General features: G+C 35.7%; 2 protein-coding genes across 2 annotated transcripts; both read right to left on the bottom strand.

The window, feature by feature from the left end:
- Window positions 1-222: 222 nt before the first annotated feature.
- On the bottom strand, window positions 223-687 carry LOC131151286 (uncharacterized). The gene has a single exon (XM_058102541.1). It carries the CDS (start codon window positions 685-687, stop codon window positions 223-225), a length of 465 nt encoding a protein of 154 aa, XP_057958524.1.
- A 1,940-nt stretch (window positions 688-2,627) lies between these two features.
- Window positions 2,628-12,385, bottom strand: LOC131151854 (chaperonin CPN60-2, mitochondrial). Its single transcript, XM_058103303.1, has 18 exons — window positions 12,125-12,385; window positions 11,987-12,011; window positions 11,461-11,592; window positions 10,105-10,264; window positions 9,789-9,964; window positions 9,562-9,657; window positions 8,898-9,002; window positions 8,619-8,705; window positions 8,393-8,482; window positions 8,198-8,278; window positions 8,043-8,111; window positions 7,294-7,371; window positions 7,105-7,200; window positions 5,392-5,491; window positions 5,209-5,312; window positions 3,476-3,581; window positions 3,289-3,367; window positions 2,628-3,204 (listed from the first exon to the last, which is right to left on the bottom strand). Exons 1-18 carry the CDS (start codon window positions 12,160-12,162, stop codon window positions 3,099-3,101), a joined length of 1,728 nt encoding a protein of 575 aa, XP_057959286.1. The 5' UTR covers window positions 12,163-12,385; the 3' UTR covers window positions 2,628-3,098.
- Between the last annotated feature and the right edge of the window lie 1,854 nt (window positions 12,386-14,239).

Genomic DNA, 14,239 nt, shown 5'->3' with positions numbered 1-14,239 from the left:
TTACCCTTTTCTTATTTATTTATTCCATATCTCACGGGTCGGGGTCTTACACTAGAACTTTGGTGTGGGTCCTATCCCCCTTTGGTTGCTAAGTTGGCTACTACTTTATTGCCTCTTTCCCACTTTGGTTGATTCATCAATATCTCTTGGACCCTTCCTTTTCAAATCGGTTCGGCTCCTTCTTGTGGTCATAACTTCTTATAGATTAATGTATTTCTAGGCTCACATCATCAGCCCTCCCATGTTGACCAGGGGTTTCTTCCCTAGAAAATTTAGGAAGTCCCCTAGCTGAAAAGTTGTCGTCAAAGCCACTACTGCCACCCCATAACCCAAGTTTAGAATTTCTAAGGTGGCGTTGACAAAGTGATGTATGAAATCTTTTAGTGTCTCCTTTTGACTCATTAGATGAGCCAAGGTTTTCGCTATTTTTTGGTTGCTGGCAAAACGCCCTATAAGTTGCAGCTCCATTTCAGATAAGGATCTGATGGAGTCAGGCTTTAAAGTTCGGTACCATGCCTTGGAATCCCTTTTTAGGTTGGCTGCAAATGCTCGACACATGATTGCATCTGGTGCGCCTTGCAATTGCATCAGCACTCTAAAGGTGTCCAGGCGATCAATAAAATCAGAAAAGTCATCATTCCTTTCCACACTTGGCGTCCTAAACTTGCAAGGCAGAGGAATATCCATTACTTATTTAGTAAAGGGAAGATCTGAAGATTTGATTGGTGACTCCCCCGTCGGGGGATAATTGCATACCTCCTTCATTATCTTTTCTAACTAGTCAATTTTTTTGAACTTTTCCTCTAACTCAAGGGACCGGTGCTCATAGATGCCCACACTATTTGCATCTTCTACCTTTTTTGTTGGATATAAGGTCTTAGCAGCAATTTCTAGTGGGGCTACAATCTTCCCATTAGACACACCTTCTATTCAATTAGCCTCGGGGGCAGGTTTGCCATGATCCCTTTTCTGATGTAGGATCATAGTAAACATATCTTCCACTTTTTTTCTAGAAGGCTAAAAATTCACTTAGTGGTACACTAGGTTCGTCTTTTGGTGCAGAGTGAATTGATTGGGATGACTAGTTGCCCACAACAGATTCTAACTTTGAGTTATGCGACCCAAGAGTTCCCACATACAGTGCCAACTATTGTTGTCGAAGATCGAACGGCTTCTGTGAATCATCCTTCGACCGCAACTACCTGAAAAGAATCGAATATAAATGGCTTAGAGGACCCAAGGTGTACTCCGGGGGGTCGCTCTGATGCTTAAGTCAGGGACTATGGGAGGCTTTGAATTCCAACATTAATTAAAAAGAGAATGTAAGAATGAAATGCGTACCTCCTCTCAGAGTACCCTTTTATAGTAGTGGAGATTGATCATTTTTCAATTTGGCATTGATGGCGCATTATTATGCTTATGAGGGTTATTGAAAATTTAAGGACATTTATATGAAGGTTTTAATTGTGGCTTTATAACATTTTCTCTCATAAATTATCATATTAAATTTAGAATGTTGGTTATGCAAAGGTCTTAATTTTGATTTCGTAACTGTTTCTTCTCATGAACGAGTCTAATAATTTTGGGTATTGACGTTATTTGCTATGTTACATAAGATTCTATTTTTTAATGTTTGATTATCAAGAACAATGAAAAAATAAATAAATAATATATCAAATCAGTAAATAAAAAATTAATTTTACAATAATCATTAACATTTAAGTTTTTTTTTAATTTTTAACCATATTGAAATAATTTTTCATATTTAATAAAATTTATTAGAAATAAAACACAATATAAAATAAATTTCTTCCTTATTTTTCATTTCTTTCCCCACATTTTCTAATGCAAACATAGCCTATGAATCCAAATGTGCCCTTACGCTTTTTTTTTAATCAAGGACTGATTTAAGGAAATGAAAGAGAAATATTTTTAAAAAAACATATTTTCCATTTTATTCTCTCTATATACTAAAATACTGTTTAAAAATAAAATTTTATTTTAAAAAATAAAAATTAAGAAACATCAAATGTTTACAATGCATAAAATTAATTTCCTTTTGGACATTTATCATATATGTTCTTTCCCACTTTCCCTTAATAAGGAAAAAAATATTTCATATTTTCGTCAACTTGTGGACAATAGGAGAGAGTAGGGCACATGTGCAGACGAGTCCACGAGCCTGCGAGGACTCTCCTCTGCTCTCTTTTTGTTCTCACCTAGAACTTCAAAAATATAAAAAAATTCTTTTCAGCGAGCCCAGATAGATCACCTTTGTACAGAAATCCACAATTGGCAGCTGTCTCTATTACGAGATTTTCCATTAGATAGCAGACGCCAGCAAACCTGTTGAATCACATTGTCCTCATCCTCCGCCACTTTTGACCACAATTTACGACACCACAAGCTAGAGTTGGATAAGATGGGGATTACTTCACTTGGCAAATAAATATTTCAAATTTGGTGTTCCATTGAACACCAAATATTCTTTGCTTACACAACCCAAAAAAAGGAAAAATTGTCTTCAATTTGCTGATATTAGAAGAATTGATAAAACAGTAATGTTACTTCCCAACCACCTTATCTACCATCGACTTAATCAAAGTGCAATAGCTACATCAAAGAAATATTTGTAATGCAGGCCAAAAATTGAAATAATTGTTAAAAGGTGTGTTCTATGAGAATCTCAAGTTCAATCTCCAAAGCCCAAACATGACAAGGCAAACTTGAGAAAAACATAATAAACAAGGGGGTGAGCAACTTCATCCGCTCTTCGGAGGCAGCAAAAATGATAACAGTGGATAAACACAATTGACAACCAAACATACCCAATACGGGGAAGATAACTTATTGTATCACAGCAAAATATGCGTACTTTCAAGTCTTCCTCGCACCAACAATGACTTCGAAAATCCCTTAACCAACACCCCCCCCCCCCCTCACTATGAGTACACAAATGCATTGCTTCAATTGACAATAAAAACTCGAAAGGTCAAAACCCTAACACTTGCCGCTGGTGAGTTGCTCTTCCATTGGTGTGAATCTGTTAAACAAATCCATACAATTTGGATCGTGTGCAGAATTGGGCAGGAGGACCTCTAATAATCCATGCCTCCCATGCCACCACCCATTGCCGGAACTTCCTTCTCATCCTTGGGTAGTTCAACCACAACTGCTTCAGTTGTGGTCATCAATGATGAAACACTGAACACATGGGAACAAGTATGGACGTTAACATACCATCCAAAGGACACAAAAATCACAATCAAGCGCAGGTCTAAAGCTTACCTTGCAGCATCAACCAAAGCAGTCCTAATTACTTTCAGTGGGTCAATAATTCCTGCTTTCACCATGTCAACATATTCACCTGTATGTGCGTGGAAGAAAGGACACAAGCAACTTAGTACAAAATGAAAATAGCATTTTGAATAGCCTTGTACTGAAAGGAAGATAACAAAAAGCCTAAATAACAGACCTTTTGCAGCATCATACCCAAGATCTGGGTCAGACTGCTCCAATAGTTTGCCAACCACGACACTCCCTTCAACACCAGCATTGGAAGCAATTGTATGCACAGGCGTCTGAAATTGAAATTGAGGTTGAAATTGAAGTGTGTGAAAAGGCAGGAAAAAAAAACATGAAGCATAAGCAATAGATGTTTTGTTGCCTGGAAATAGGCACCTAAAGTAACAGTAATATTTGCCTCATGGTCATTCCCAAGACAAGGTGAGGGAACATGAGGCTAGCCATCAGCCCAGGAGCTAAGGCCTAGGGGTAGAAGAAGCACCATCAAAACCAGATAGTGCTTCTTTGAACCTTGCACTTCAGAGTTCATAAACATTATTTGTATGCTCCATAAAGTGCAAACAGCAATATCCATTTTCACGACAATAAAAGAGGGGAAAAGGGCAAAAAATTTCAATACAAGTACCCCCCCCCCCCCCCCCTCTCAACAATGAAGGAAGGACAGCCAATAAAATTCTCAAATAATGCTTTCTGGGGAAGAATAAGATGCGGACTTGTTTTAAACAGAAAAAGAAACCCACAAAAGCCAGCTAAGCACAAGACATCGAAAAAATAATTGAAACAAGTCTAATACTCTTATGGCCATTCCCAAGAGGTGAAGAGGAGTGATGCTGCTTCCACAAGGCCACAGAATATGAGACTTCCCTTCAACAGAAGAGCCCTCCATGAGAAAGGACTGTCAACATTGACGACTGTTTCTTTGTAGCATTCACATGGTTACAAAAACTAATGATTTTCATTTCCACCAAAGAGAACTTAAAAGGATATCAAAGAAATATGCCCTATCACAACACTGAAAGAGAAGAAGGCAAGAATGCTGCCAATAAAACTTCAAATTATTCTAAGAAAAATTTTCAAACATTGTTTTCCAGCAAAGAAAAGTATGCATATTGCTCGAGGAAATGAGGCCACTTATCCCCCCCCCCCCCCCCCCCAAAAAAAAAAAAAAGAAACCAATGGTAGCGAGATAAACACAAACTTAACCACTATCATACGATAGTTAAGTGGTGCCAATGAAATTCTCATGGCACACGACATGACAGATTGAGCAAATTCTGTGACCCTGAGTTACACATGACTAGTTTTCCACAATTCAGTATCGGAATTTCCCACCAAAATCCACTTCAGACAACTAAATAAACAAAAGAAGATATAGAATTGTATGGTTCACTTAACTCCTAAAACACAGATGGGTTTAAAAAAATATGCAAAACATGAATAGAGATCCAACTAAAAACTCCTTTCTTTATAATCTACAAGCCTAGGTTATGTCTTTTTCCCTGAGAACCTCTTCAAGAGCAATCACTGTGATTAGGTCCAAATTCATCTCTCCTAATGCCTTGATTAGCTTAACCAGATATGCCAATTCTTGGCACCATTATTTCAAGCAAGACCATATGGCAGCTAGCATTTCAAAGCTAGGAAAACAATCCAATTCCACTAATTCTTCCCACACCCACGTCCAACTAAAAACTCCTTTCTTTATAATCTACAAGCCTAGGTTATGTCTTTTTCCCTGCGAACCTCTTCAAGAGCAAACACTGTGATTAGGTCCAAATTCATCTCTCCTAATGCCTTGATTAGCTTAACCAGATATGCCGATTCTTGGCACCATTATTTCAAGCAAGACCATATGGCAGCTAGCATTTCAAAGCTATCCTATTCCACTAATTCTTTCCTCACCTTCAGAGCATTCTGAATTATTTGAACCCCAATCTTCTGATCAAAATTGGCTGTTGGCAGCTTCTCCAGCTCTTTTGCTGCATAAAGAAGAGCAACACCACCACCTGCAGCATATTGAAACTCATTAAAGATTTGATCACTGTTCCAAGTTAATTGGATCATGCAAGATTGAAAAAAACAAACCTGGTACAATTCCCTCTTCTACAGCTGCCTTAGTTGCATTTAAAGCATCTGTAACTCTGTCCTTCTTCTCACCAACTTCAGCTTCACTAGCTCCCCCAATCTGCAGTAGAAGTTAATCAAAGAAAAAATCAGAGAAAGAGTGCAGCACATAAATTAAAAAACTACTTATTATGGATAACTAGTTTATTAAGATAAACAGCTTATTTAACCGAATTATGAGGACTAGGAATATTTTAGATGAATGGAGAAAAAAGACTTCAATACTCATAAAAAATATTAAGGAATTTTTTTTCAAATTGTAATATACATCATGGAATTAAATTATAAGCCAAGGGAAATTTAACAAAGACAATGTTACAAATAAGGGTTCAAAAGCTCAATTAGATTTTATGCCAAGAGACCAACTATAGAAGCGATAAATCAACCAAGAAAATTAATTAATGAAAAATTTAGGAAAAATGATTTGCACATGATTCTAATTGATCTAGAGGAGGCTGCTAGGGTAGGAAGTTCTATGGTGAGTTTTGGAAAAAGCAGTATGTATAGAGATGTTATTCACTATTCCAGATATAGTAATGACCATTGATAGAATGGGTGGAGAGTCTAGGGAATTTACAGTCAATTAAGTGCTTATCGAGGGGGGGGGGGTCGTCTGAGTTGTCTGCTTCAAGTGTTTTTCCTTTACTTCCCTTATGGGGTGAATTTTACAAGGCACATCCAAAATGAAGTTCTATAGTGCACGCTACTTACAAATGCTATTGTCTTGGTTGATGAAACTGGAGGTCAAGTGCAATATAAGTTGAAATTATGTAGATAAGCATGGGAATTTAGAGGTTTTATAATGAGTAGAAACAAAGCACTGTGAGATACAATTTTAGTTATTATGGGGCAATAGCAGATAAAACATCATATTTTGTGGTCGCCTTAGTACTAGAAGATTTTAGTGCCCTGGACTTGTTATAGATGTTGAAGGAGAAATTAAAGATGTAATGCATAAATCCGAAAAACCTAGTGCAAAAGGCTGAAGTGCTTCATGCATGTTATGTAATTGTAGACTGATTAAAATTAAAAGGAAGTTTTATAGGATAGGTATTAGACAACTATGCTAAATGGATCAAAATGTTGGACAAGCAAGGAACAATATATCCAATAAGTTCAGGTTCTATATATAAGAACACAAAGATGGATCTGCAGTAAAACTTCAAAAGATAAAAATGAACATATTTGCAGTGAACTAATCTCAACACAGTAGAAGACAAGGGAAGGACGACTAAGATAGATTAGGTAAGATAGACCCAATAATGCAAGTGATAATAGGTAAGTGGACTTAGAATAACAGTTTTGGACAACATAAACCCAGTAATGCAAGTGAGAATGGATAAGTAGACTTGCAATAACTTAACCTAGCAAGGATTCAGCAGCACTTTTTAACATTCAAAGGATATTGCACTAAGTCTTGAGAAATGGGTAAAGTGGGTTCATGTAGCCAACCCCACCTCCAAGGACTTAGGTGATTGTAGTGGAGAGAGAGAGAGAGAGAGAGAGAGAGAGAGAGATTTTATCATCACATTTCGCATGTGCACAATTTACCATTCATTGGTACAAAGGAATGAGAGGATTAGGAACTCAGCTCAACTTACTCAGCACGGAGAGAATCTATTCATATCCAATTCTATTACTTAAATAACAATGTACAGATCTTGTCAAGCAGACCTTTAACACAGCGACACCACCAGAAAGCTTTGCCAGCCTCTCTTGCAACTTTTCTTTGTCATAATCAGATGTGCTTAATTCAATTGCTGACCTAATCTGTTAACAAAACAGTACTCAATCAAGTCTAAAAAGAACCAAATGCAAGTCCCAAAGAAAATTAAATATGTCAAATTTGGAAGCAACATATACCAGTTCGCATCTTTCCTCAATGGCCTTTTTGTCACCAGAACCATCAAGAATAACAGTGTCGTCCTTAGATACTGTAACCTGAAATATTAATGAGAGTTACCACACGAACAATAAAGAGAGTAAGTGGGTGCATCATTTCTACAAAAGAGAAATAGGGCAGAAAATTAATCACATATTCAAGGGACAAATATACAACATCTACTTGCCAATCAATTTGACACTTCACAAAAAAGCAGTGTGGCCAACGGTCTTTGATCAATGATAGAAGAATAAACCAGGAGCAAATTCAGTAATGATGGGACAAAGCTGGTTCTTCAGAGATTTGGAACTTGACATGCAAGCATGTGTACATAGTACATACTTCATCAGGAGTTAAAATTTCAAGAACTTTGGGGAAAAATGAATTTAAAAATCAAGAGTAAAAAGAAAAATAAATAATCAAATTATGTCGGAAGAATGGTTCCATCATTTGTAGTTTCTAAAAATAGAGCGAAAAAAGCAATTATTTTCAGTAATGCCTACACATCCTACATACTAAATTTTGTTAACTGGTATGGTTTGCTCATATCACACATTTATAAAACGTGCCGAACTTATCGCAAGCTCACCCGGTGTTTTGTTATGACATCAAAAAGTTACATCACACCAAAAGGCACCAATAACAATGCCATACATACCCCTGGTCTAGAAATCGATGCCCAAAGATTTTAATAATGAATAATTACTAAGCTTGAGGTCCTGTAGCTTACCTTTTTGCATGTTCCAAGCATGTCCAAGTCCACCTTTTCAAGATTCATACCAAGCTCTTCATTTATAAGCTACAAAAAAAACTGGCATTTAGAGGGGTCTAGTATTGGGATATAATGCAAAGATTTAAACAACATAGATAGGAGAGTGAACTTACTTCACCCCCTGTAAGAATCGCAAGATCTTGCAGACCAGCCTTCCTATTTTCCCCAAAGCCTGGGGCTTTAATGGCACAAACCTATGGAGATGCATAATCCACATTACATTAGAACACAATGAAATTTCAAACTAAGAACCAAACTATTGAACGGCATATAGAAATACTGCCATTAAGAGAAAAACAACACCATACCTTAATGCCAGCGCGAAGCTTATTCAAAATAAGAGTTGCCAATGCATCGCTTTCCACATCTTCAGAAACAATCAGTAAGGGTCTTTGTCTCTAAACAAAAGAAGAAATTTTTTTGTGAATTATGATACCCTCTCCTACTACCCCCAGATGACTAGGTAAAGCAACTTCTACACATTCATGAAAGAATAAACACAACAAAAGTGGATCTTATTTAGAAACTTATGACCTTCAATGCCAGTTCTAAGACTTTCACTACAGCATTAATACTTGAGATTTTCTTCTCGTGGATTAAAATGAGAGGATCTTCTAGTTCCTGCATTACACAGACATGGACAATTAATTTTAAGTGAAACAACATGACTATGGAGAATCAACAAGCAAATGACTCGAACACAACCACTGTTGGCAACATTCAAATTGGAAAACATGCAATTCGTGTATCAATATAAAGCCACCAGTTTATCAATATATTTAAAGAGACTGAATCATCAGCATAAGGACTTACACATTTCTGGGTTTTTGTGTCAGTAACGAAGTAAGGGGATATGTAGCCCCTATCGAGCTTCATCCCCTCAACAACTTCCAATTCATTGTCTAATGTTTTCCCATCCTGCAAAATTTAAAACTAAAAAATCAAAAACATTTGAATATCTAGAACTGCTGAGACACAAGAATAGAAGGGTCAAATCAAAATCATTCCATCCCGCCATCATCAATAAAAATGAAAAAATAAAAAATAAAAAAAATAGACAGTTTAAGGATGAAGTTTTCCAGCAGCAACCACTGTGACATTCAAACATAAGCAAAAGGCAAATCAGATGGGATTAAATCATTAGGTGCCATCTTTCGCTTGATTGCATGAATATTCCTTCTTGATACTCAATGGGCTTCTCCAAAAAGAGGGTAATTATATACTATTGTTTTCTTTCACAGATTCATTCATATGAACATGGCTGTGCTATACATCTCTGGACAGGATAACTTATTGATGCTTGTTAAGCTCTTAGCAACAAGGGAGGAAGTATTTGAGAGAAGAATGGATTCACATGGATGACTTTGATTTAAGCACAAGACACCAAAAGGAGGTTGTTTTTGAGTCCTCAAAGGGAAATTTAAAGCTGCCAATAATAGCATGGAATCATAACAGTTGATCAACATGAGGAACTTACTGCAATTGTGATGACACCCTCTTTGCCAACTTTCTCCATAGCCTTGGCAATTAATTCGCCAATTTCTCTCTCTCCATTTGATGAAATTGTTCCCACCTGTCAAATTATAATTATGTCAGTGATCTCATAGATTAGAACACATCTACAAAGTTTGTCACAAAAAATAGAGAAGCTTGTTTAGCATCGGGATGCTACTTGATGAAATGACTTGGATATAACAAATAAACCTGTGCTATTTCTTCAGATGTGCTGATCATTCGTGCTCTGCTTTTCAAGTTTGTAACCACAGCATCAACTGCCATACTTATGCCACGTCTAAGATCCATTGCATTCATTCCAGCTGCAACTGACTTGCAACCTTCCGTAAATATTGCTCGGGTTAGGACTGTAGCACAAGTGGTTCCTGTAAAAGCATATGTTATTAAATCTACTGCATTACTCTGATAGTCTAGCATTCACCGTTAACAAATTAGAGTAATGATTCAGAGTTGCAACCAAAAACTATTTAAAAAACTTATGTAAGAAAATCAGGGGAAAAATCACCATCTCCAGCAACATCATTGGTGGCATTTGCAACCTGTTTTACAAGGCTTGCACCAATATTTTTTACTTTGTCCTTGAATTCAATACTTTTGGCAACAGTTACACCATCCTTTGTTACTTTGGGGGCACCAAAATTTTGTTCCAGTACCACATTGCGCCCCTTCACACAGGAAACAGAAATTTTTGAATGTCATCAACTTTTTAAATACATCAATCACAAGAAAGGTAAAATAATAAAATAGATGTGAAGAGAAAATACATTGACATTCATGCAGTATCAAATAATTATCTTCTTCAAATCCAATAATGACTCCACTATTGAATTCAAAAATGAACTCCAAACCCAACTGCAAAATATGATAAGTTATTTCATATCTATTCATTACTGTTTTTGTTTTAGTATAGTTAAGAAACAGCGATGACCAATGATTTCCATGGCTCAAAATTCAAATTTTTGGATTAAGTGGCTGAAATGTACATGCTAAGCTAGATGAGTGGTATAACATTAAAAGATAAATTATGGAATGAACATATACACAATAAGCAAGGCATAACACTAGTAGAAGATGAGATAAAAGAGTAGCTTCGATGTTTTGGGGCATTTAAAACACAAGCCACGCAATGCACCATTGAGGAGAAGCGAGATAGTTATTGTTAAACGTACCAAAAGGAGAGTGATAAACCAAAAATAACTTGGATTAAGGTAGTGAGGAAGGACTTAAACTAGTCAAAGAAAAATCCCTTGATTGAGTGAATTGGTAGAAAATGATTCATATAGCCGACCACACCTATTGAGACTTAAAAGACTTATTATTGTTGTTGTTGTACCTTTCAAATGTTATATACAATAGGATTGCTCATGGAAACCTAAAAAGTGAATTCAAGTGAGTTCAAAAAATAAAATAATTAAGTAAAATCTTTATTCCATTATAACTATTTTCCATTTTTAAATATAATTTTTTTTTTGTATTCTTTTGCATTTTCATAATTCTGATAATATTATTTAATGATTATTTGATTCAAGCATAAAAATGACCATGCACTCAATGACTAAATTAGTTTTTGAATTTTTAGTGTTAGAACTTAGAAATATTAACCAGGTTGATAGTACTCAATTTTTAATTTCTAGTTTCTGCTTAAATAATTTCTTATGGTGATGTCATCCCATATAAACGCAGGCTGGCTTAAATAATTGTGCACTTCTACCATGAACCAGAAATAACACATATATTTCTAATCAATAAAATATTGAGGCTAATTCCAATACACTTTGCTCGCAGATATTATTAATGTTGCTGCTCTACTTCACAATATCGACAAGGAAATTAACAATATATGTCAAACTGGATCCATTACCTTGGGACCCATGGTTACTCTAACGGCATCAGCAAGCTCTTCAACACCCTTAAGCATCAAAGCACGCGCCTCAACTCCAAATCTAACGTCTTTGGCAGCATAGTTTCTGTTCCAACTCAGCCTGCTACCAATCTACGTCATCCCAAGAAAGAAAATAAAAAATTGGTCAAGCACCCGAAAGACACAAGCAAGCACGCTCCCCGGCAGATATAGAGAGTGAGTTCAGAATCAGTTATAAAGAGTACAGATCAATAGGAAGGCATGAATGAAAATCTACAAGGAAAAATATGTTAAATACCCAGTTCGATAACATAAGAGGGAAATTCTCACAGGGAAGACTTTTTTCTTGTGGAGATGGATTCTCTGTGTAAAGAAATAAACTTTGACGGTAATTTATATATATATATATATATATATATATATATAGTTGGACCTCAAAGTAGTTTTTTTTCCCGAGAACGTATCTTTTGGGATAATATTCTCTCGAATCAAACAGTCACAAAACGAGCAAACAACTGATTTTTACCTGCTGAGTGCCATTCCTAGCAATCCTGCAAATCAAAGGAAACCCAACAAAGAGAAGAAATTGTTAACAAATATTGCGGAAATATGTGCACAAACCCAATAAAGAGAATGGCGAAGATAGGCTGTGGTTGGTGCTAACCGAGCTCTGGAAGCAAGGCTTGCAGCTGCTCGATACATGGTTGCGGATTTGCAGATTGCTCTCCAGAAGAAGAATCGCCAAAGGGCGTGTGTTTGAACGAAAGAGAAAGACGGAGCTAGCGCGCACAGCGACTCGACCAGGCAGAGTTTATAGTACTGAGGAAACCGAAGACTCTAGAAGCAGCAACTTCTAGGGTTTAGGGTTTAAGGGGAAGGGCCTTATGGCTGCGAGTTTATGAGCGTCAAAAACCTTAAGTTAAAACCCCCGCAGTTTTTCACTCGGCAATGAAGAGTAATTTAATTATGCACTAAACTCCTTCACGGCACTTTTTTATTTTTTTAAAGCCCCTCAAATATTCTAGAGAGATCTAAAAAGGCTTTAAAAAAAAGTTGGCCATTTAATTTTTCCAAATCTCAATCTCCTGTTTACATCCTCACATTTTAGAAGAATCAAAACCCTACCTCACATTTTAAAAGATAAAATATGATTATTGGATTCAAAGATTTGGGTTATGGAGTTTTTACTTTTGACTCCAATGCAAATTTTTAATTTTAAACAAATAAAAATATTTGAAAATTAATTTTTTTTAATAAATAATAGTTGTGCGAATACACTCTGTTTATGCATTGCGTTGTGTACATAGCCCCAAACTTACTAAGAAAATTGAAATTATAGAGGTAATGGTGTGATGAAAAATTTAAATTTTCTAAATTGAAATTAACTTATTAAAACTTGTGTAATTGAAGATGTTTTAATTAAACAAAACTTCTAAAGTTAAGGGTAAAATAACGAGAGAAAAATGTTCATCAAAAACTTCAACCTTTTTCTATAAAACTAGAATTAATAGATTGACATATTGAATGACAAGTTGAACCAACAAAGCATTTAAAAAATCAGATTGAACCAAATTAAATTATATAAAAACCTATTAAGTCATATCAACTCAAAAGAAACATATCAAGAATAATTTGTGAAAGAGTGCTTTTAAATTTCTAAAAATTGAACCTAAAAAGCACTGAAGAATGGGGAATTTATCACTAGTAGATTGTTAACACTAAGATTTGTTTTTTGATAAAACAAAACTTGTGTTTTATGTTTGTATGTGAGATATCTTATGTGCCTTTTTGAAGTCATTAGCAAACTATAAGTTGACATATGTTGAAATGATAGTTAGAAAATTTTTGTTCCTCCTCATTTATATATTACTCTAACCAGTTTCTTCACTATATTTTGAAATAATGAATCTGATATACACTAGTTCTCTTTATTCTAAATCACTTGATATAGAATCTTATCAGGAGTGAGCGATGACTTGTGAGGTTAACCAACAACTTAATAAAAGCCAAACATAATAAGGAGACAGTCTTGCTCTTACCACTAGATATGTTAGAGGCGCAAGACGAAGACAAATCTTGGAAGATGATGCCTTGTGTTAACTCCTCCATTCTTAGGTCTACCCTTCTTCAAAGACTTTTCCACTATTTTTGTCCAACAAGCTGGAAATAGTCAAGTGTTTTGTGGTAACTTTGCAACAGGCAAGTCTTGAACTCTTTATTGATGAAGTTTGACCATTGTCTATAGTTTAATACCTTCAAGCAAGTAGAACAGCTTTCTTTCCTCTGACATATCTCGGATATCCAACATCAAAGCAAATATCTATTTTCACATATTCTTCGATGTCCTAACATGTTTGTTATTTGCTCTAATACCCTTGTTAAAACATATTTTGTGCTTATAGAACTACCATTTCTCAAACCACGAACCATAAGGTTATGATGGGGATTAGCATGCCTTATCCCTTTCTTTTGCAGATATGGTAACACGTGGACGACCTTCCGATGTCCACTCCTTTGTCGACATGGTGACACATGGACAACCTCTAGAAATCTACTATCTTTAAACCTATTTTGTAGGAAACATGGGATTAAATTGAAGATCATATTTGAAGACTATCTACTATTTGGATGGAAGACTTTTCTTGGAAGACCTTGTTATTGTGTTGACTTTATGTTAGTCCTAGTGGCCAAGGTTCTTCATTCTAAGTTGTTTTGATGATAACAACCCATTAGTGGTTCTTAGGTTAGCTAATATTTTTCCTCAAGTTCAATTCAAATA

This window comes from Malania oleifera, chromosome 3 (assembly GCF_029873635.1).
Source record: "Malania oleifera isolate guangnan ecotype guangnan chromosome 3, ASM2987363v1, whole genome shotgun sequence".
Lineage (NCBI taxonomy): Eukaryota > Viridiplantae > Streptophyta > Magnoliopsida > Santalales > Ximeniaceae > Malania > Malania oleifera.
The sequence above is the reverse complement of the archived record's forward strand: the minus strand, read 5'-3'. Positions and strand labels throughout refer to the sequence as shown.